This window comes from Sarcophilus harrisii, chromosome 2 (genome assembly GCF_902635505.1).
Source record: "Sarcophilus harrisii chromosome 2, mSarHar1.11, whole genome shotgun sequence".
In the NCBI taxonomy this organism is placed as follows: Eukaryota; Metazoa; Chordata; class Mammalia; order Dasyuromorphia; family Dasyuridae; genus Sarcophilus; species Sarcophilus harrisii.
Window position 1 is genome coordinate 447,223,100 of NC_045427.1, and position 24,066 is coordinate 447,247,165.

Sequence of the window (24,066 nt, forward strand, 5' to 3'; positions counted from 1 at the left end):
TATGGGGGTTTACCCGTTCCATTCTGGTTAAAATAAATTCTGTATTACTTGCCATCTTGTTAACCCTGTTTATGCTTTCTCCCTTCTTTCCCTCTTACCTCCCTTCCCAGTATTAAACTTGTGAGTACCACTTGCTTCTCACCACCCTCCGTTTTTAGTATCCCTCCTCCCCACATTAGAGTTCCTCCCTAACTTACTCCTTTCCCTCACAGTTTCCGTATTCCCTTCTACTTAGCTTATTCCTTCCCTTTTCACTTTTCCCTTCTCACTTTTCAATGAGATGGGAGAAGTTTCACCATAAATTGAATATGTGTAAAATTTTTTGTCTTAAAGCCAATTCTGATGGCAGTAAAATACCCATTATATTCATCCCCATCCATTCTTTCTCTCAGATATAATAGGTTTCCTTTACCTCTTCGTGAGATGTAGTACCCCCACTTTACCCTTTTTCTGGTACAATGTCCTTTCCACCTCTAATTTCTAGAACAAGGTATACATGTATTTTTTATACATCTTTATAGCAGAAATATAGTTCCCATAGGATAGTTTATCACTCAGACTTGTGGAGGAGGGAAGAAATTTGTGACCAAAGACAAACTAGAGACCATTATTGATCACAAAATAGAAAATTTTGATTACATCAAATTAAAAGCTTCTGTACAAACACAACTAATGCAAACAAGATTAAAAGCGAAGCAACAAACTGGGGAAAACATCTTCACAGCTAAAGGTTCCTGATAAAGCCTCATTTCCAAAATATATGAGGACTGACTCTAATTTATAAGAAACCAAGCCATTCTCAATTGACAAATGGTCAAAGGATATGAACAGACAATTTTCAGATGATGAAATTGAAATTATTACTACTCATATGAAAGAGTGTTCCAAATCATTATTAATCAGAGAAATCAAATTAAGTCAATTCTAAGGATACCACTAACACCTTCAGATTGGCTAAGATGACAGGAAAAATAATGATGATTGTTGGAGGGATCTTGGAAAAACTGGGACACTGATACATTGTTGGTAGGTTGTGACAAGATCCAACCATTCTGGAAACAATCTGGAATTATGCCCAAAAAGTTATCAAACTGTCCATCCTTTGACCCAACAGTGCTACTACTGGGCTTATACCCCAAGGAGATACTAAAGGAGGAAAGGGACCTGGATGTGCCAAAATGTTTGTGGCAGCCCTGTTTGTAGTGGCTAGAAACTGGAAAATGAATGGATGCCCATCAATTGGAGAATGGTTGGGTAAATTGGGGTATATGAATGTTATGGAATATTATTGTTCTGTAAGAAATGACCAGCAGGATGAATACAGAGAGGTTTGGAGAGACTTACATGAACTGATGCTAAGTGAAATGAGCAGAACCAAGAGATCATTATATACATCAACAACGATGCTATATGAAGATGTAATCTGATAGAAGTGAATTTCTTTGACAAAGAGACCTAATTCAGTTTCAATTGATCAATGATGGACAGAAGCAGCTACACCCAAAGAAAAAAACACTGGGAAATGAATGTAAAGAGTTTGCATTTTGTTTTCTTCCTGGTTATTTTACCTTCTGAATCCAATTCTCCCTGAGCAACAAGAAAACTGTTGGTTCTGCACACATATATTGTATCCTAGGATATACTACGACATATTCAACATATACAGGACTGCTTGCCATCTAGGGGAGGGGGTGGAGGGAAAAATCGGAACAGAAGTGAGTGCAAGGGATAATGTTGTAAAAAAATTACCCTGGCATGGGTTCTGTCAATAAAAAATTATTATAAATTAAAAAAAGATTTTTGCATCAATATTCATTAGGGAGATTGGTCTATAATTTTCTTACTCTGTTTTCATCTTACCTTGGTAGGAGTCCTTTATTCCCTATTTTTTCAAATAGTTTATATAGTACTAGAGTTAATTGTTCTTTAAATATCTGGTAGAATTGACATGTAAATCTATCTGGTCCTGGGGGTTTTTTCTTGGAGAGTTGATTAATAGCTTGTTCTATTTCTTTTTCTAAAATGGGACTATTTAAGTAATTTATTTTCTCTTCTGTTAATCTGGGCAATATATATTTTTGTAGGTATTCCTCCATTTCACTTAGGTTGTCAAATTTATTGGTATGAAGTTGGGCAAAGTAACTTCTAATAATGGCTCTAATTTCCTCTTCATTGGTGGATAGTTCTCCTTTTTCATCTTTGAGACTAACAATTTGTTTTTCTCTTTCCTTTTTCTAATCAAATTAACTAAAGGTTTATTTATTTTGTTGGTTTTTTTCATAAAACCAACTCTTAGTTTTATTTGTTAATTCAGTAGTTTTTTTTTAGTTTTAATTTTATTGATCTCCTTTTATTTTTAGAATTTCAAGTTTGGTATTTGATAAGGGGGGGGTGTAATTTTTTTTCTAGCTTTTTTGGTTGTAAGCCCAATTCGTTGATCTTCTCTTTCTCTATTTTATGCATCTAGATTTATAAAATTTCCTCTTATTACTGCTATGGCTGAATCCCACAAATTTTGACATGTTGTGTCATTGTCATTCTCTTGGATTAAATTATTATGTCTACGATTTGCTGTTTCACCCATTCGTTCTTTAGGATGAAATTATTTAGTTTCCAATTACTTTTTGATCTATTTTCAAATGGCCTTTTACTAAATGTAATTTTCATTGCATCATGATCTGAAAAAAATACATTTACTATTTCTGCCTTTCTGCATTTGATTTTGAGGTCTTTATGTCCTACACATGGTTAGTTTTTGTATAGGTTCCATGAACTGCCGAGAAGAAAATGTACTCTTTTCTGTCTCCATTCAATTTTCTCCAATGATCTATCATACCTAACTTTTCTAGTATTCTGTTTACTTCTTTAACTTCTTTATTTATTTTGTGGTTTGGTTTATCTAGTTCTGAGAAAGCAAGATTGAGATCTCTCACTATTATAGTTTTGCTGTCTATTTCTTCTTGTGTTATGGGCCAGAACTCTGTGGAATTGATAATACAATGGTTATCTAGTTAAACATGGTGATTAATAGTTCTCTAGTTCAACACATGTACTTAATATTTAATATAGCTCTAAAAGATTCACACCTATGATAAAGTAATTTTAATAAAGTATGTAAGCTGGGACAAACTCAGCCAGTTCATTCATTCCATCTCACACCACCATGGTGGCAGAACTGTCCTCCTTCACTTCTCCACTGAGACCAAGGCCTGTCTGAGCCAGAGACAGACTCAGAAGGAGACTGGAACAGACTGGTGGAAGACAGTGTCTGAAGGCTGGAGCACAAGCTCTCAGACTCAGACAGACTTCAAAACAGAGAGCATCATGGTGGTCCTCCTGCCTCCTCCACAGAAACCAAGACACATTCCAGAGGACCTCAAGAAAGCTAGCCTGGGCCCAAGACAATTTTTCTCTTTCCTTTTCCTCTTTCCCTCCTCCCCAGTATTTACTTGCCTCAAGCAGTTCTCCCCCTTTAGAGACCCTCCCCCTCTCTTATATCTTTCCCCTACTATTTCTGTTTTCGCTTCTATTTAGCCTACTCCTTTTCCCTTTTCCCCTTTCTTCTCCCACTATTCTATGAGAGTAGTTTCTCAATGAAATCAAATATATCTAATGTTATTTCTTTGAGCCATATCTGATAAGAGTAAGATTCACACAATATTTGTCACCCTCTCTTCTTTCCTTTAATTACAATAGGTTTTCTTTGCCTCTTCCTAAGATGTAGATTCCCTCATTTTATTTCTACTTTCCCCCCTTTTTTTTCTGTTACAATCCCCTTTCCACCTCTAATTTTTTCATATTACTACAGTAAAATCAGATTATACATGTACTTTCTATGTATACCCATAACAGAAATAATTCTCAAGAATTTTTTTCCCCCTTTTTATCTTTTTATACTTCCCTTGAGTTCTATATTTGAAGGTCAATTTTTTGTTTGGCTCTGGTATTTTCATCAAAAATAAATACAATTCACCAGTTTCATTGAATCTCCATCTTCTTCTCTGAACGAAAATGCTAAGTTTAGCAGTTTTTATTCTTGGCTGCATTCCAAGTTTCTTCACCTTTCAGAATATCAGATTCCAGGCCTTTCAATCCTGAGTAGTCTTTATTGTGGCTCCTTGCTATATGAATTGTTTCTTTCTGGCTGTTCGTAATATTTTTTTTCTTAGTCCGCTAGTTCTAAAATTTGCACCACAATATTCCTTTTGATTTTAATTTTGGGTCTCTTTCAGGAGGTGTTCGGTGAATTCTTTCAATGATCATTTGACTTTCTGATTCTATGATATCTGAGCTGTTATCTTTGATGATTTCCTGAAAAACAGTGTCTAGACTCTTTTTTTTCATCTTGAATTCATCAGGGAGTCCAATAATCCTTAGATTGTCTCTCCTAGATCTATTTTCCATGTTTTCCCAATTAAGTATTTTACATTTTTTTTGATTTTTTTCTTTCTTTTTTTTTTTTTTGTTTTGCTTGACTGATTCTTGTTGTTTCATTGAGTCATTCATTTCCACTTATTTAGCTCTGAATTTTAGTGAATTATTTTCTTCATTAACTTTTTTTTTTAAACTTCTTTTTGTATTTGTCCAACTGAATTTTTAAATGAGCTGTTTTGTTCTTTGGCATTTTTTTTTTCTATTTCACAAATTCTGTTTTTTAGGGAGTTATTTTCTTTTTCTGTTTCACAAATTCTGTTTTTCATGGAGTTGTTTTCTTTTTCCATTTTATCAAATCTATCTTTTAATGAGTTATATGCCTTTTCCAAACCCTTTTGCAAAGTTTTCCTTTCCTTTCCCCATTTTTCTTCTAGCTCTCTTTTAAGATCCTTTTTAATTTCTTCTACAAGAGCCTTGTGTGGGGACTAGGTTGTATCACCTTTGGGAGCTTCATCTGGAGACAATTTACCTTTAGTCTCTTCAGGATTTGATATCTGTTCTTCTCTTCCATGAAAAAGCTGTCTATTGTCAGAATCCTTTTCGCTTTTTTACTCATTTAAAAAAAAAAGTTGAGATCTGCTTTTAGGGCATGGAAAGTTTTCCAAGCTTCCTCTACAAGAAGCAGCTTCCTCTATAAGCAGCATAGCTGCGCTGGGTCACTGCTGACTCATTGCTAATGCTGGGTGGGCTTGGCCAGATCCCATGAGATTCTGGCATTTTGGGGTCCACTACTTACCTTTTGTATTTGTATTGGATGTTTTATAACTTCTCTGCTGATGTACTGGTTTGCAACCAAGGCAGAGTAGCCAACACTGCTGTAGATTCCTCCCTGTAGATTTTCCACCATGTGGAGTCTCTGCGCTGTCTGCACTGGTGTCTGTGCTTAGCTGCTTGTGCTTGGCTGCCTCCCTCCTGTTTCCAATTGAAACCTTTGAAATTATCTTTTAATGGTAATTTGTTGCACTCCCAAAATTCGTGGGTTCTGCTGGTCCAGAGCTAATTCAGAGACTGGATTTGCTAATTAGTCTGAGGGTTGTAGGTGAAAGTCAGAAAGAAACGTGTGTCATCTCTGTCATCTTGGCTCCACCCCCAGAAGTCTGTTTTATAAGAAATGATGAGCAGGCTGATTTTTGGTCATTGGTAATTCTGAAGTGAACAGTTGCAGTCAAATGATCAGGCTGAGAAGCCAGAATGCAGAGTGTTGAGGAGGAGGGTAGGATGGGAAACAAAACACAGCAGAGAAAATACATTGAGTATAAAGACTTTTTAAAGGAGTTTAGCTAAGAAATGGAGAAGTGAAAAGATAGCTGAAGAGGATGCCATGGTTTAGTGAACTTTTTGTTTGCTTTAAGGATTTTATTTTTAAGGATGAAGAAGAGTTGGGCATATTTGTAGACAGTAAGAAACTAGTAAAGAAGAAGATGAAGATTAAAGAGAAAGAATGCCTGAAGTTGAAATTAAGTGAACATTGTAAAATAAAGGTCAGGCCATCTATAAAAAAGTATTTATATTCAATGCCTCCTATCTCTTTACTTTCCAGAATTTGTCCTTTCCAGTTCTCATATTTATCTAAAACTGGAACTGTTTGTCTCAGGAAAGAGGAAGTTCCTTATTTATGAAGGTGTTCATACAGAATTATGAGATGCCTTCTAGCTCAACATAATATGTTTAATGTTCCAAAATTCTATTTTCTAAATTTCCTTCCAGTTTTACTTTAGAGGTTAATTTGACTTTGTTATTCCTAAAAACAATTTAGCTGTAACACACACAATAAAAATAAAAGATACCTCTACCTAAGCTAAATGACCCAGGGAAGTCTGAACTTAAAGCAAATGTATATTTATATTACTATATAGCCATACAATATGAACATTATTTCCAACCAAATATGTGCCTATATACATTTGAATATGTTTATATATTTTTTCTGGCAATATTTTAAAAGATGCCTCCCCCCTCCCCAACCATATTTCTGGCAGTTCAGGTTTAAAAGGTCAGATTTAAACTATCACCATGTTTCAAAATGCAATCTGTGCAATGCAGCATAATGAAATGGTTCAGTAAAGGTGCTAGTGGAAATTCTTTTAATTAGGTCCAAGCCTTTTCAGTTGTCAACATGAATAAACTAAGAAGCATCCTCTTGCAAACACAACAGGAAAAAATAAAAATGGAATCTACCTTTGAAAAAATGGAAACGTCTGAAAAACAGAATTTAATCTTTAAAAAAAAAAAATCATCACTTCCCTTAAATACACTTCCCAACACCAAAATGGACAGACAAAAACCTCAACTATTTAACTAGGGAACAAAAACTATTTCAAACCAAACTGATCATGACCAAAAAATAAATCAAAAGATAAATAGCTTCTTTTCATATAAAAAACAATTTATACATTCACATCTGTCAAAAAAGGACTTTGGATTATGTGGTCTCTAAGGTTTCTTTTTAGCTCTAATGTTCAAAAGTCTTTTCCAGCTCTCATAGTCTTTTATCCTATGGCATAATCAACACAACAGATCAATAACTGATTCCCTGAGATATATGGCATATTCCCAATAGTTCTGACTACTTATCAAATTATATCAACAAAAAATCCACCAAAACACATCTTTTGACTTCAAGACCACAGTATAGTAGCAGAAGCAGCACTAAAATTCCAATATTTTAAACCTGTATAAATCAGAGTAAGCCATTTGTACTTCAAATGTTTATCAATTAGTCTTTCAACTGACTAGCAACTGTAAGTCCTAGAATTAGAAAAGGAAAAAAATAAAATGAAATCAACTTAAAATAATTACAAAATTACTGTGATAGGTTTTTTTTTTTTAAAACAGTTTTCTTAAGCACACAGACAAAAACCCCCTAGCCAACAAACTTTCAAACAATGAGACAGGAATGTGATATGACAAGGTAACAGGGCATTTTAGAAAGAACACAGGAGGGCAGCCAGGTGATGTAGTGAATAGAGTACCAATCCTGTAATCAGAAGTACCTGAGTTCAAATCCAGTCTTATACTTGACACTTAGTAGCTGTGTGAGCCTTGGTAAAAGTAACTTAATTCCCCATTGCCTTGCAAAAATGAAAGGAAAGAAGGAAGGAAGAAAGAAGGGGGGAAAAAAGAAAGTCCTAAGACAGGACTTAAAAGTTAGTCAAAGACCTGATTTTGCTAGTGACTTATTTCATGTCCTTGAATCTGTTACATTGTTACTCTTAGCCCTAAAACAACAGGTTAAGATTAAGGTCTAAGGTCCTTTTTTTCCAGGCCTAAAACTTTATATTTTAAGGTTTCTTCCAGCTGTAACACTTTATTTATTTACTTATCTTAACCTACTCTCTAAGATCACTTCCAGCTTTAACATAAAATAACAGCTAATGTATATGTTAAAAATTCTATGTCCTCATGTTCCTTCCCAGTGCCAACACATTATGTTCTAAGGATTCTTTCAACCTAGTACTTGATGTCATAAGATTCCTTAGTATTTTTCTATATTCTCTATTTTTTTATTATAGCTTTTAATTTACAAGATATATGCATGGGTAATTTTTCAGCACTGACAATTGCCAAACCTTTTGTTCCAATTTTTCCCCTCCTTCCGCCTACCCTCTCCGCCAGATGGCAGGTAGACCAATACATGTTTTTTTTTTTTTTTTTTTTTAATAGCCTTTTATTTACAGGTTATATGAATGGGTAACTTTACAGCACTGACAATTGCCAAACCTCTTGTTCCAATTTTTCCCCTCTTACCCCACCCCCTCCCCCAGATGGCAGGATGACCAGTAGATGTTAAATATACTAAAATATAAATTAGATGCACAATAAGTATTCATGACCAAACCGTTATTTTGCTGTACAAATAGAATCAGACTCTGAAATATTGTACAATTAGCTTGTGAAGGAAATCAAAAATGCAGGTAGACAAAATATAGGGATTGGGAATTCAATGTAATGGTTTTTAGTCATCTCCCAGAGTTCTTTCGCTGGGTGTAGCTAGTTCAGTTCATTACTGCCCCATTGGAAATGATTTGGTTGATCTCATTGCTGAGGGTGGCCAGGTCCATCAGAACTGGTCATCATATAGTATTGTTGTTGAAGTATATAATGATCTCCTGGCCCTGCTCGTTTCACTCAGCATCAGTTCATGTAAGTCTCTCCAGGCCTTTCTGAAATCATCCTGTTGGTCATTTCTTACAGAACAATCATATTCCATAATATTCATATACCACAATTTATTCAGCCATTCTCCAACTGATGGGCATCCACTCAGTTTCCAGTTTCTAGCTACTACAAAAAGGGCTGCCACAAACATTTGTGCACATACAGGTCCCTTTTCCTTCTTTATGATCTCTTTGGGATATAAGCCCAGTAGTAATACTGCTGGATCAAAGAGACCAATACATGTTAAATATGTTAAAGTATATGTTAAATACAATATATGTATACATATCCATATAGTTATTTTGCTGCACAAGAAGAACCAGACTTTGAAATAATGTACAATTAACCTGTGAACAAAATCAAAAATGCAGGCAGACAAAAATAGAGGGATTGGAAATCCTATGTAGTGGTTCAGACTCATTTCCCAGAGTTCTTTCCTTGGGTGTAGCTGGTTCAGTTCATTACTGCTCTATTGGAACTGATTTGTTTCAACTCATTGCTGGAGATGGCCACGTCCATCAGAATTGATCATCATACAGTATAGTTGTTGAAGTATATAATGATCTCCTGGTCCTGTTCATTTCACTCAGCATCAGTTCATACAAGTCTCTCCAGGCCTTTCTGAAATTATCCTGCTGGTCATTTCTTACAGAACAATAATATTCAATAACATTCATATACCACAGTTTATTCAGCCATTCTTCAACTGACGGTCATCCACTCAATTTCCAGTTTCTGGCCACTACAAAAAGGGCTGCCACAAACATTTTGGCACATACAGGTCTCTTTCCCTCCTTTAAGATCTCTTTGGGATATAAGCCCAGTAGCAACACTGCTGGATCAAAGGGTATGCACAGTTTGCTAACTTTTTGAGCATAGTTGCAAACCATTCTCTATTTTTAAGGTCCCTTACAGCTCTGACATTCTAGGTCCTATAAGTTTTTACATCATTTCCATCCCTCACTTTCTTCTAAAAGTCTAAGTCAGATTTAGAAGCCAAAAACTCTGCCTTGACTTGTGTAGACAAGTGACTATTTTTACACAGAAAGAAAGGTCAGAAGGAAAAATGGTTGTCCAATTAGCATTTTCTAGTGCATCAATAATCTAAATGTCATCAAAATAAATGTCACTCATTATGGCTGGGCTTCAGTGGATTTATTTTAGCCACTGAAAAGTGGTGTGTAATCAGGAATTAATAAAATGTTTGGTGATTCCCTAGATAAAAGCGGAATTTGTCTCAACAATAATTCTGGTATGATGAAGATAGATATCCATTGGCAGTTATGTAGCTAGATTAGACTGATAGTGGATCACATAAATATAGTCACAAAGAACAAGCACAAGGGAGGGAGGGGCAATTCTGTTTCTGAGAGGGTGGGGGTGGAGAGTGGGAAGTATGTATAATAGATCTGCTTCACAGTGTCCCTGCTGTGATCAACACAACTTGATCCACTTATAGTTCTGAACACATGATGCATGAGAGAACTGACAGAAATTCAATTCTTGCAATGAAATGCATCTGCTCTCAGGTGGTAACAGCCAAGTATTAAGCAGTTTCAAGGAATGGGAAAGACCCGGAGGAGCACCCTTCATTATCTGGATAACCAAAGGAAAAGAAATGAGGATTGCAAACGGGAGAGCACCATCGCAGCAGCAGCTCCAAGCATTAATTACCCTAAGAAAAACGATCCCAGTTAAATCTTTGTTACGACAAATATTAAACCCAGCTGTGTTTATGTAGTAGTTGTGAAAAAAAAGGAGAACGCAGAAAACCGTGTACAATATCTGCAAGCTATGCCAGCTAATTGAATTCACTGGCAGGACTTCCTCTGCTATGCGCCAAACATCCTCCCAGATAAAATGGAGCTTTTAAACAGACCTGCAGAAATTGAATCAAGAAATTTTAACCAATAAAAAACAGCTCTTTGCTGGTATAAAAGTGAAGGAAAAGTCAATAATGAAAAGGAAGGAAGTGTCTTAAACATTTATGGCATTCCAAAGCTTGAAGTTTGGGAGTTTATTGGTAAGGGACCCTCTGATGTTCTACAGTACTCCTGCTTGGACTTCTTTAATGAAGTCTCATAAAGTCTAATAAAATACTCAATTGTTGACAAACCACGCATACAGCCAAGACCCCAGATTCACTTCACTGGGATATGTTTTTTCCTAACTGTGGAATCAACAAGTTAGAGTCTTTTGGTGTCATGAGCTGGAAATCAAGAGACAGGCAAATTTCCCAGGAAAGCAAGATTGATCCACTCAAAGTTCATTTCACAATTCCCTCCAATTCTATTCTATGTGTAACCAAAGAAGAACATTCTATCTGGCAATGAGGAAGATAAAAAGACCATGGGTTATTTATTTTTCCTAAGAAAGGGCATCATTATTATTGTTTAACAACACCTATTCCTGGCTGTTCATATTTCCAGAATTGATTGCTGTTTACAAAGCTCCTTTTTTATCTCCTCTTTAGATAGATACTATGTATATTTTCCCTATTTTAGAAAGGAAGAAATGGAAACTCACAAAGGCAGTTACTCCACATCCACTATATAACTTTGGATGTCATTTCACCTCACAGGGAGGAAACATGGTTTAAAGGAAAGAATATTGAGTTGCCTTTGTGTCCCACCTTGGATGCTGGCTGCCTGTGTGACCTCTGGGGCATCATCTAACCTTCCTGGATCTCACTTTCTTCACATGTAAAATGAAGTGGCTAGATAAGAACAAACAAACTAGGCCGATGCTGTAGGTGTCAAATTCAAATAGAAATACAACAACAATACTAAAGGATCCCTGAAGGCTGTCTATTGACTTAGAAAATCACATATTAACATTATCCATGTTTTATTATATTTTTATTTATTTTGTTTGTTATTGACCATTTCATCTTATTCTGGTTGGTGGTGTACTAGAGAATGCTGCAGGCCACATATCTGATATCTCTTATCTGAATTTACTGTAAAGGAGTTGAATGACCTACCCAAGAATCAGGCTTTTGCAGCTGAATGTCAATTGGTAAGGGGTAATTACGCACCTCAAAAACCTATCCTTGCCCTATGGTATTGAAAATTAAAAAAAAAATCAATGAATTCAATATAAATATAGATACTATGTTTGTCAAATTCAAAGATGACATGAAGTTTAGAGGGATGCTTACTTAACAAGCCTGAAAACAATCAGGAGAAACAGTCTTGATAGGTTAGAATTATGGATGAAATGAAATTCAAGATGAAATTTAAGAAAAAGTATAAAATTCTCTGACCTAATTAAAAAAAAAAAAAAAAACACTTCATGAACTGAGAAGTAGAGATAAATCCATGCAATAACTTTAGTCATCCTAATCTATAACCCGCCACCAGACCTAGATGGCTCTAGGTGGGAAAGTGAGGCAAGTAACCTTGCACAACTCTCCCTCGTTAAATTCAATTCACTTGCATGTCATGGCTTCACCTCCTTTATGTTATGGTCCTCTTGGAGAATGAAAGACAAACAACAATGATCTATGAAAGGCTTTAATAGACTACATGCTCACTAAGTCAATAACGTAACTTGGCAACCAAAAATATTAATGATATTCTATGATGCATTAAAAGAGGCACATTATTCAGAACAAGGAATATAATAGGGTGACTAATTTGGTCAATGTCCTGGTCAGAATATTTCAATTTCAGGTTCACTTTAGAACAGACACAGGTAAGTCCTGCCACATGAAGCAATAAAATCTTTTTCCTAATGAACAGAACAGGCTAGCTATTTTCAAGCACATGAAGGGCTTTCATGTGGAAAATGGATTAAACCTGTTCTGTTTGCCCCCTGACAGCTAAGAATGATGACTAGAAGTTATTGAGATGCAGATTTAGGTAGATGTAAGGAAAACATCTTAATAATTACATAATATTAATATTATCCTAATAATTGTAAATTTCTTAGGAAAGTAATAAATTTCCTGCCCCTAGAGATATTCAAAGAGAGGCTAGATGATCACTAATCAGGTTTGCTGAAAGTAGGGATTATTGCTTCAGTAGAGGTTGAATTAGAAGACTTCTGAGGGGCAGCTGGGTGGCACAGTAGATAGAGCATCAGCCCTGAAGTCAGGAGGACCCGAGTTCAAATCTGACCTCAGAGACTTTGCACTTCCTAACTGTGTGACCTTAGGCAAGTCACTTAACCACCCTAATTGCCTCAGCAATTAAAAAAAAAAAAGAGGAAGACTTCTGAGATCCATTCTAATAATTAGATTTTTTCCTTCTATTACCTCAGAAAATAACTAGTGAAATTTCTAGCTATATGAAAATTTCCTCTAACCAAGTAGATTTTTCTCTGGTATGTAGTATATAATAAAGGTTAAAGCCTTTATTATTTTTCTGATGACAGAAAACTCTTTAACTACATAGATGTATGACTCAAATTGCATTGTGCTAAAATTTACCTCCTTATAATGTCTTAATTTTTAAAAAACAATATATATATTTATTTTTAACTTTTTTTTAAATTTGAGTTCTTAATTACCTTCCTTCAGTAATTTCTCCATCCATTGAGGAGGCAATCAATTATACATGTGAAATCATATAACATACATATTAGTCATGTTGCAAAGAAAGCAAGAAAAATAAAGTGAGAGAATTATATTTTAATAAGCACCCAAAACTTATCAGTTCTCTCTTTAGAGGTAAATAAGCACTTTTCATCAAGAGTCTTTTCAGAATTGTCTTGGATAACTATATTGATCAGAGAAGCTAAGTCGTTCAAATTGATCATCTTTATAATACAGATGTTACTATGTATAATATTCTCATTCTGCTAACTTTCCACTGTATTAGTTTTCAAAAAACTTCCCAGGTTTTTTTCTGAAAGTACCCCCCCACCCCAGTCATTTCTTATAGCACAACAGTATTCCATCAAAATCACATGCCACAATTTGTTTGGCCATATCTCAATTGATGGGCAACTCCTCAATTCCTAATTCTTTGCCACCACAAAAAGAGTTGCTACAAACATGTTTTTACATATAGAAACTTTTGTCTTTGATGTCTTTGGGATAAACAACTTGTATTGCTGGGTCAAAAGATTTGCAAAGTTTTATAGCTCCTTGGGCATAGTACTAAATTTTTATCTAGAATAACTGGGCAAATTCACAACTTCATCAATAGTTCATTAATGAACTATTAATAGTTCATTATTATTCAACTTCATAATAGTTCATTATTTTCCCACATACTCTCTAATTACTTCTGATGGGTGTAAGACAGTTAATTGGAGGATTTTTTTTTAAATAAATTTATCAGTAAAATTTACTTTAAAATATTTTTTGATATTATTTCATTGATTAAGGTATCTTTTGGTTTCTTGGCTATCTTTTTTAAAATAATATTTTAATTTGGAAGACAAAGTTTTGCAAAGGTGAATGTTGAAAACTATCTTTGCATATATTTTGAAAATAAAAAGTTATTTAAAAAGTTATTTTTCCAAATAAATGCAAAGATAGTTTTCAACATTCATCTTTGCAAAACTTTGTGTTCCAAATTTTTCTCTCTCTTATCCCCACCCTCCTCTCCTAGACAACAAGCAATCCAACATAAGTTAAACATGTACTATTCTTCTAAAAAATATTTCCATATTCATCATTCTGTACAAGAAAAATCAGCTCAAAAAGGAAAAAAACACAAGAAAGAGAAAAATCAACCAAACAACAACAAAAAAGATAAAAATACTACACTTTGATCCACATTCAGTCTCCATAGTTCTTTCTCTGAATGAGGATGGCTTTTTCCAACACAAGTCTACTGCAATTGCCTTGAATAATTCCTTACTGAAAAGAGCCCAAGTTCATCATAGTTGATTATTACATAATCTTTTTGTTGCTGTGTACAATGTTCTCTAGATTCTGCTTAGTTTATTTAGCATCAGTTCATGAAAGACTTTCAGGCTTTTCTGAAATCAAGCTGCTTGTCATTTCTTATAGAATAATACTCCATTACATTCATATACCATAACTTATTGAGTCATTCCTCAAGTGAGAGGCATCAGTTCAATTTCTAGTTTCTTGCCATTACAAAAAGGACTGCAACAAACATTTTTGCACATACAGGTCCCCTTCTCTTCTTTAAGATCTCTTTGGAATATAGACCCTGGTTATCTCTTTTAATTAGATCTACTTTTGTTTTTGATTTGTATGAGATCATCATTACTACCCCTGCCTTTTTTACTTCAGCTAAGGCATAATTATGATATAGCCCCTTTAGTTTAATTGTGTGTTTCTTTCTGTTTCAACTGTAAACAATATATTGTTGGATTCTAATTTCTAATCCATTTTGCTAGTGACTTCTGTCTTCTGGGTGAGTTTATCACATATGTATTCATAGTTACTAATTATATATTTCCTTCTATTCTATTTTCTTCTGTTTTTTTCCCTCTCTTTTTACCCTGTCCCTCCTCTTCTGTTTCACTTGACTGTTGCCTCCCTTAATTTAACCTCCCTTTTATCACATTCTGTCCCTACCAATCCCCTCACTGACTTTTGTTTTATGCTCTTTTTCTCCGCTTTCCTTATTAGATATGATTTATATACCCAAGTAAACACACACACACACACACACACACACACACGCGCGCGCGCGCGCGCTCATTCTTCTCTCTTTGAACCAGTTCCCATAAGTAAGGTTCAAACATTGTTCAAAGCTGTTTATTCCCATTTCCTCCTTCTACTGTAAAAGCTTTTCCTTGAGTTAATCTTTCATGTGAAATAATTTCCCCCATTTTTCTTCTTTCCCTTCATGTTTTACTTTTTTGTTCTATGGAATTTTTTTCCATTTCACTAATTCTGTTTTTCAGGGAGTTGCTTTGTTTTTCCATTTTGTCAAATCTATCTTTTAATGAGTTATATGCCCTTTCCAAACCCTCCTGCAAAGTTTTCCTTTCCTTTTCCCATTTTTCTTCTAGCTCTTTTTTAAGATCCTTTTTAAATTTCTTCTAGGAGAGCTTTGTGTGATGGGGACCAGATTATATCATCTTTTGGGGCTTCATCTAGAGATGATCTGTTTTTAGTCTCCTCAGGGTTAAAAATCTGTTCTTCTCTTTCACCATAAAAACTATCTATGGTTAGAGTTCTCTTTGCTTTTTTTACTCATTTTTTCTTAAGTTGGGATTTGCTTTTAGGGCAAAGAAGATTTTCCAAGTTTCCTCTACAAGCGGCTGCACGGTTCCATGAAATTCTGGCGTTTTAGGGTTCACTCTTTACCTTTTGTGTTTATGTTGGATGTTTTATAACTTCTCTGCTGTTCTACTGGCTTGTAACCAGAGCAGAGTAGCCAACACTGTTGTACATTCCTCCTTGTAGATTCTCTGCAGCCCAGAGTCTGCATTGCCTAGTGAAGACTACACCCTGCTTCAGGTCTGTACAATGTGTGCTGGCATCTGTGCTCTGCCTGTCTGCACCTGGCTAATTCAAAGGCTCAATTTGCTAATTAGTTGAGGGTCATAGGAGAAGATCAAAGAGAAGCATGTGTCCTCTCCACCATCTTGGCTCCACTCTCCTCCCCCCCATTTTTTACTTTTTTGAAAATCATTCCAATGTAATTTATTTATATTAATTTCCTCTGTCTATAGAACTTCTTTCTAACTTCCCTTATAATGACAAAATTCTCAGGAGTTTTATATCACCTTCCCATGTAGAATTGTAAACAATTTAACTTTATTGAGTTTCTTAGATTATGCCTTCATTATTACTCTTTTATGCTTCTCTTGAGTCTTGTGTTTGAATGCCAAATTTTTTATTCACTTCTGGTCTTTTCATCAGATATGCTTAAAGGTTCTCTATTTCATTAAATGTCCATTTTCCCCTGAAGGACTATACTCATTTTTACAGGTTGTTATTGGGTGTAATCCTAGCTCTTTTGCCTTCCAGAATATCATCAGCCCTCACTCCTTTAACATGGAAGCTGTTAAATTTTGTTATAATTCTGACTATGGTTCCACTAAATGGCAGTTCTGGAATTTGGCTATATTATTCCTATGAGTTTCCATTTTGTGATTTCTTTCAGGAAAGGATCAGCGAATTCTTCCAGTGTCTATTTTACTCTCTAGATCTAAGATATAGGGCTTTATAATTTCTTAAAATATGATATCTAGGCTCTTTTTTTGATCATGGCTTTCGGGTAATCCAATAACCTCTCCTCAATCTATTTTGCAAGACAATTATTTTTCAGATGAGGTATTTTACATCATTGACAGTTTTTCTCCTTCTTCCTACTTTTATCATTGTTTTAATATTTCTCAGTTTCTCATTGAATCATTAGTTTCTACTTGCCCAATTTAAATTTTTAAGGAATTATTTTCTTCAGTGAATGTTTGCTTTTTCATTTGGCTAATTTTGCTTTTCTATCTTTCTTTTATTTCTTTTTTAAATAATAGCTTTTATTTTTCCAAATACATGCAAAAATAATTTTCAATATTCATCTTTGCAAAACCTTGTATTCCAAATTTTTCTTCCTCTCCCCTGTTCTCCCCTACAGATCAAGTAATTCACTATAGGTTAAACATGGGAAATTCTTGTAAACACATTTCTGTATTTGTCATGTTGCACAAGAAAAATCAGATCAAAAAGTGGCAAAACACAAGAAAGAAAAAGACAAGCAAACAAACAAAACCACAAAGACAAGGTAAAAATAGTGTGCTTTGATCCACATTAAATCTCCATAATTCTCTCTTTGGATGTGGACAGCTCTTTCCATGTCTATTGAAACTGCCTTGAATCACTTTATTGCTGAAAAAATTAAAGTTCATCACAGATGACCTTCACATAGTCTTTTATTGTGTACAACATTCTCTTGATTCTGCTCACTTTATTTAGCATCAGTTCATCTAAGTCTTTTCAGACTTTTCTGAAATCAGCCTGCTTGTCATTTCTTATGGAACAATAAAATTCCATTACATTCACATACCCGAACTCACTGAGCCATTTCCCAACTGATGGGCATCCACTCAGTTTCCAGTTCCTTGCCACCACAAAAAGGGCTGCTACAAACATTTTTGCACATTTGGGTCCTTTTCTCTTTTTTATAAATATCTTTGGGAAACAGACCCAGTAGAGATACTGCTGGATCAAAAGGTATGCATAGTTTTATAGCCTAAATTGCTTTCCAGAATGGGTAAATCAATTCATAACTCTACCAACAATGCATTAGTGAACCAGTTTTCCCGTATTTCCTTCAATATTTATCATTTTCTTTTCCTTTCATCTTGGCCAATATGAGAGGTATGAAGTGGCATTTCAGACTTGTCTTAATTTGTATTCTTCTAATCCATAGTGATTAGAGACTAGAAATGACTAGAAATGGCTTTTAATTTCTTCATCTGTTCATATTCTTTGATCATTTATCATTTGAGAACTGACTTACAGTCTTACAGATTTGAATCAATTCTCTCTATATTTTAGAAATGAAGCCTTTATCAGAAATTATGGATATACAAATTTTCCCCAGCTTTGTGATTCCCTTCTAATCTAATTTTTTGTTTGTAAAAAACCTTTTTAATTTAATATAATCAAAATTATCCATTTTGCATTTCATAATGTTCTCTAGTTCTTCTTTGGCTACAAATTCCTCCCTTTTCCACAGATCTGAGAGGTACTGTCCCTTGTTCTCCTAATTTTCTCATATCACCCTTTATGTCTAAATCATGAACCCATTCTGACCTTGATATAGGGTGTTAGGTAATAGTCAATGTCTCATTTCTACCATACTATTTTTCAGTTTTCCCAGCAATTTTTGTCAAATACCGATTGTCTTATCCCAGAAGTTTTTGGATTTGTCAAACACTAGATTATTATAGTCATTGACTCCAATTTTGCTTTTTAAAGAATCATTTTCATCAGTGAATTTTTGTACCTCCTTTTCCATTTGACTTTTCTGCTTTTCAAGGAGTTTCTTTTTTCAGTTAATTTTTTGGCATCTTTTATCATTTAGCTTATTCTGTTTTTTAAGGCGTTATTTTAATTAATATTTTTTGTTCCTCCTTTATCATTCTGTTAATTATATTTTCATGATTTTCTTGTATTGTCTTCATTCCTTTTCCCAATTTTTCCTCTATTACTCGTCTCTTACTTTAACTATTCCAGGAATTCGTTTTGGGCTTGTGTCTAATTTGTAGTTTTTTCCTTTGATGTTTTGCTTGTAATTGTTTTCATGGTGTTGTCTTCCACTAGCCTATGTGTTGGTAGTTCCTATTACTGTAGTAGTCTTTTATGGTCAAGTGCTTTTTTTGTCGTTGTTACTCATTTTTCCAACTTATTTCTTGACTTTGATCTTTATGTTAAAGTTGGACTCTGTTCACGTTGACCCAGTCTTCAGGTTTTTTTCATGCTACTGCTTTCAGGACTAGTTCCTAGGGTCTTTCAAGTTGGTGTAAGCAAAAGTATGATCACTGAAAAGGTCTCCTGGTCTATGGTTTATTTTTTACACAAGAAGGGGATACGCTTTCCTCCAGTTACAATTACTACTGCTTCTTTCTACTCTGGAACTGCAATCAGTGAACACAAATACTCCTTTCCACCATGGAAATGAGACTTAGAACTGCATATGGGTAATAGCACCCAGGCATTGTGGCCTGTGCCATCAAATAGTCCCCTGTAATCTCTTTCTGACCAGCTCTATAACCCTCTTAATGTTGCTAAGGTGAGAGTTCCCAAAGCTGAAGACAGGGCCATTGCTCCCCTGTGATCATAACTGCTCTTCTCTGCCCTAGAACTGTCTCAAAACTGGGTAAAAGATAATTGAGCTGCCAAAGGTCCTATTCCTGCTCCTGGTGTTAGCATTGAGGTCCCCTGGAATCTCTTTTTAACCACACATTCAGTCTCCGTACCATCCCTGGGAACTCAGCCACTCCTCATTGCTACTGCCAACTATAGCCAGTATTGCCATTTCTTTTGTTGCTCTATACTCCTAGACAACTCCCACACAAGTGCCTGTAGACTTTTCTATTTTCCTAAGCTTCCCTTGGCTAAAAAACTCATTTATTGTGAATATTTCTTGGCTTTGCTGCTCAGCATTTAGTTTGGTGCATTTTTTTATATTGTTGAAACCTATGTTTAGGTTTTTGACAAGTGTTCTTTCATGCCACTGCATTTATACATAGATATTAATATTTTTACCTTCAAGACTAAAAGTCTTACTTCAAACGTATCACAATTTTCTACATGCTAAAGCATAAAGTACAAGAATGGTACTTTTTTTTTTTTTTATTATAGCTTTTTATTTACAGGTTATATGCATGGGTAATTTTACAGCATTGACAATTGCCAAATCTTTTGTTCCAATTTTTCCCTCCTTCCCCCTCACCCCTTCCCCTAGATGGCAGGTTGACCCTTATTATTTTTTTTTTTAACCATGTTATGATAGCATTTGTTATCATCTTTGACTCATAATTTGCTCAAGCTACAAAAACCTTTTTTAGGATACTACCAACAGTGAAGGACATCAATGAAGGTGGCAGACTAAACTCCAGATGCTCATGGAAAAAACAAGTATCTAGATCTCAGGGTTGCCATCAAACTCTACATTAGAACTTAAGTGAAAATGTTAAGTCCAAAAAAATTTTTTTATATAATAACTGGTTTCTCAAACTGAAATAGAATGAGTAACTGCCCAATTATTTCCGGTTTAGTTCAGAATATTTTACTTTTAAAACTAAATTTTATATTTAAACTAATTCCCTCATTAGTCAAGTCCATTTGTTTCATTTGGTACTCTAAGTCCATCAGCTGTTTGTCAGGAGTTGGACAGAATGTTTCATCCTAGATCTTCTGGAATCATGGTTGGTTGATTACTGTGCTGATTAGGGTACTTGAATCATTTAAAGTGGTTTGTCTTTACAATATTACTATTATTGTATATGTTGTTTTCTTTGTATCAGTTCTGATATCAAGTCTCTTTATGCTTTTATGAAACAATTCCTTTCATTATTTTTTAATACACAACAGTATTCCATTAATTCATATATCTTTGTTCAGCCATTCCTCAAGAGATGGGCCCTCCCTTAAGTTTCCAGTTCTTTGTCACCACAAAGAGCTTCTATTTCATTCAGTATTTCATTCAGAATCAGGATGGCAGAAAGGTCAATTGTTACATGGTATACAAATCACATTAACTCAGATAATATTGGATTCACTAATGCTTGCCCAAGAAACATATTTACCTACCACATCATTTGGAAGACTCTGAAGATCATCAAAAGGAGTTTCCAGAGTATTGGTATCCACGTTCAGAATCACAACATCCTCCAAGGCCATAGTCCTGACTTTCTATAAGTAATCACATGTAAAAAGAAAGAATATGCTGAAATTTATAGTGCATTTACCAAAAATAATGCCATCTTAGATGTCTATAGTAATATTGTATATCCTGTAGGTTTATATTATGATAATAAATACATAATATGTAGTAATAAAATGTCATGTATTTTATAGCAACATGATAATTATGACATTTCCTATATTGTCTTAAGATTCACAAAATGCTTTCCATGAAAAACCTCTGTGAATCAAGGAATGGAAATAATATTATTCATATTTTGCAGCTGAGTAAATTGAGGATTGTTGCATTAAGGTGACTCTCCCAGGCATAATCAAATAAGTATTAGAGCTAGGACCTGAATCTAAATGTTATGATTCCAACCTTAGAGCATTTCACCTTATACCATGTCACCTCTTTTGCAAAGTTTCCAAAATAGCCAAATGGATCGCCTAGTATTTTTTATTCCCAAGCAGCTGAAAGGAATAAATTTTTATTGCTCAACATTATTTTAATGGTTCATTGAGCTTTCATAGTTTATGGTCAATATTCTATCATTCTAATGTTTTAAGATTCTATCTCGCTCTAACATTCCATGTTCCAAGGTCCCCAGAAGAATTATCATTGTGCAATTCTATAATTGTTACAATTTAGGAACTTTCTGGTCACTGACTATACCTAGTAAAATGAACAAAAAAGACTTAAAGGAGAAGTAAAGGAAGCAAGTACTTGGTTCTCAAGTACAACTACTAGTTATTAAGAGCAGTTGTCTACAAATCATGTAACATTATCACTTAAAAATATTCAAGCACATATCACTAAAATATGTATATTTAACTTATGTCAAAGTTATATTCAGAAGCAAGGTGTCACAGGGCATAGAAAGCTGCTTTAGAATCAGAAAGACCTGGGGCAAGACTCACCTCTGATATTAACTGGGTAGTAACTGGATAAGTCACATAGCCTTTTGGTATTCTAGGTAATTCTCTAAGAGTATAAACTGCAGAGAGCATGTCAACCTGCATTGGTACATGGTTATTGCTCAACAGGGAGTTCTTATACCAATGAGATTGCAGGTCTACTCTTAGCCCTACAAATAACTATTTAACTTATTCCTATAAAATACTTGTATTAATAATTACATATTAAAATACATCAAATAGAAACATTTTAAAATGAAAGTTATATTTGATCCTAAAGTCAATAAGGAGCCACTGGAATTTATTGAGTAAAGGGTGAGATGGCAGAAAGGCAGGGAGACCAGTTAGAAACATGTTTCAAAATCTCTGGTAGGAGATGATAAGGTCCTGAAGTTGAGCAGTAACTGTGTACAAAGGAAAAAGAAGAGAGTTTTTGAAGGCAGAAATGACAAGGTCTGCCTATGTGCAGTCTAGGGTGACACCAAAATGGGTATTTGGGAAGTTGAAGATGATTGAAGACGATATCCTCAACACTAAAGGAAAGATAATGTTAATAATGCCACCTGCCCATGTTTGTTCATTCTCATTTCGTCCCACCTAAAACAAGAAGCAGGGAGGATCAGGTTCAGTCCTCTTATGGTCATTGCTGCAAAATCCAAACCAGTGAGATAAGTCTCCTGCAATTAGGAGGTGATCTATTCTAAAGAGGCAGGGGCAGAGGATGTGAGCATAAATTTTGTCCATATGATACAGACAAGAGGTAAAGGTCTGAATGAGGTTAGTGACTGTAGGGAAAAAGAAGGGGATAAATATGAGAGGCGTAGAGGCAGAACCAAGATTTGACAGTTGATGAGGTATGAAAGACAGTAAGGGTATCAGAATATGAGTGGTGGGAAGGATGGTACCCTTGACAGTAAAAGGAAAGTCTGGAAGATGGGTAGGTTTGGAGAAGGACAAAATATAATGATATCCAGAACCCATCACAAGTCATCACAAGTCATACGTGCCTACTCATCCTGTGGGATTCATTCTTTTCCACCCCAAATGGAAAGGAGGAAGGTGAGTCTCTCTTACTGGTCACTGTCTCCAAGTGCAAAGCTTGGGGGTGATTCCAATGGCATATAAACACAGCCAGCTCACAAAGAGGAAGACTAGAAACTTGTAAAGCACAAAAAGAGCAGAGAGGAGGGCAGAAGGGTAAATTTTACAAGATAAATAGAGGTATGGAGGTTTTAGAGAGAAATCCTAAGATTAGCACTTCATAGTAAGGGTGGGATACACAACCTGCCTTACCATGCTCCAACTGGTTGATCATTATAGCCCTTGGAGTTGGTCCATAGCCTGCTAGGATGATGTCATTGCCGCCCCACCTCCCACCCCCCAAAAACCTTGGCCCCATTTTGGAGTCCAGGGATTCAGAGGCCTCCAGATTATCTGCTTTTGAACGTAAGGTTCTGGACTAATCATTTTCCTGCAAGTTTTGGCCTCCTTAAAAAGGAGTCTTCCTATCAGACTTAGGGAGATACATCTTTGCTTCCAATTATTTTTTAAAAATCACTCTATCCACACAGCTTGTGTTTCTTACTTTGAGGAAGAAAATTCAGCAAAGATATGAGCAGATGTCAAAAACGTCCCCCAGAAACCCTACCCAATTAAAAATACTAACTGGTACTGAAGAACACCCAACAGCTCTCATGTAGCTAGGTCCACGAACACATTCCCTCTCTTTTTTAGTTACAACATATGCCAAGGCCTCTGCCAGAGGCAAACCCCACCCCCACCAGCCGCTGTGGGTTCTTCTCAGCAACGAAAAAACACACACACATGGACAAACACTTTAGTTACCCAACTGGCATTTCCTGCATAGAGGAGCAAAACCAAATGTGACATTTCCCCATCGATCCCATTAATTAAAAAATGCCTTCCTCTTTATGTTGTAGTGGGGACCTTGCTTGACTTCCTGCCCTCTGAAGTCACAAATTCAGCCAAGGCTGTTAACACACACAGTATAGAAATGCTTTGATTTAGAACCTGATGATAAAAGCAAAGGGCAGTGACAAAAGGTGGTATAGTGTATAGGAGGTTAGCAAGATTCAGACTCATATCCCAATTCTAAAACTTATTGGTCATTCTCACACCCTGAAGTTTCTTTATCTGAAAAATGGAGAAAATAATCCTTGTAAGATCAATTTCACAGGGTTGTCATGAAGATCAAAGATTTTTATCAGCTAAATAGTGCAAATAGTATTCATCCTTGTTTTATGGAA

General features: G+C 35.2%; 1 protein-coding gene across 1 annotated transcript in view; it reads right to left on the reverse strand.

The window, feature by feature from the left end:
* DENND1A (DENN domain containing 1A) overlaps positions 1-24,066 on the reverse strand; it is a 645,990-nt gene that overhangs the window by 209,926 nt on the left and 411,998 nt on the right. Inside the window, 1 exon segment of the mRNA XM_031954278.1 lies at positions 20,789-20,890. Within this exon segment, the coding sequence (XP_031810138.1) occupies positions 20,789-20,890 (102 nt within the window).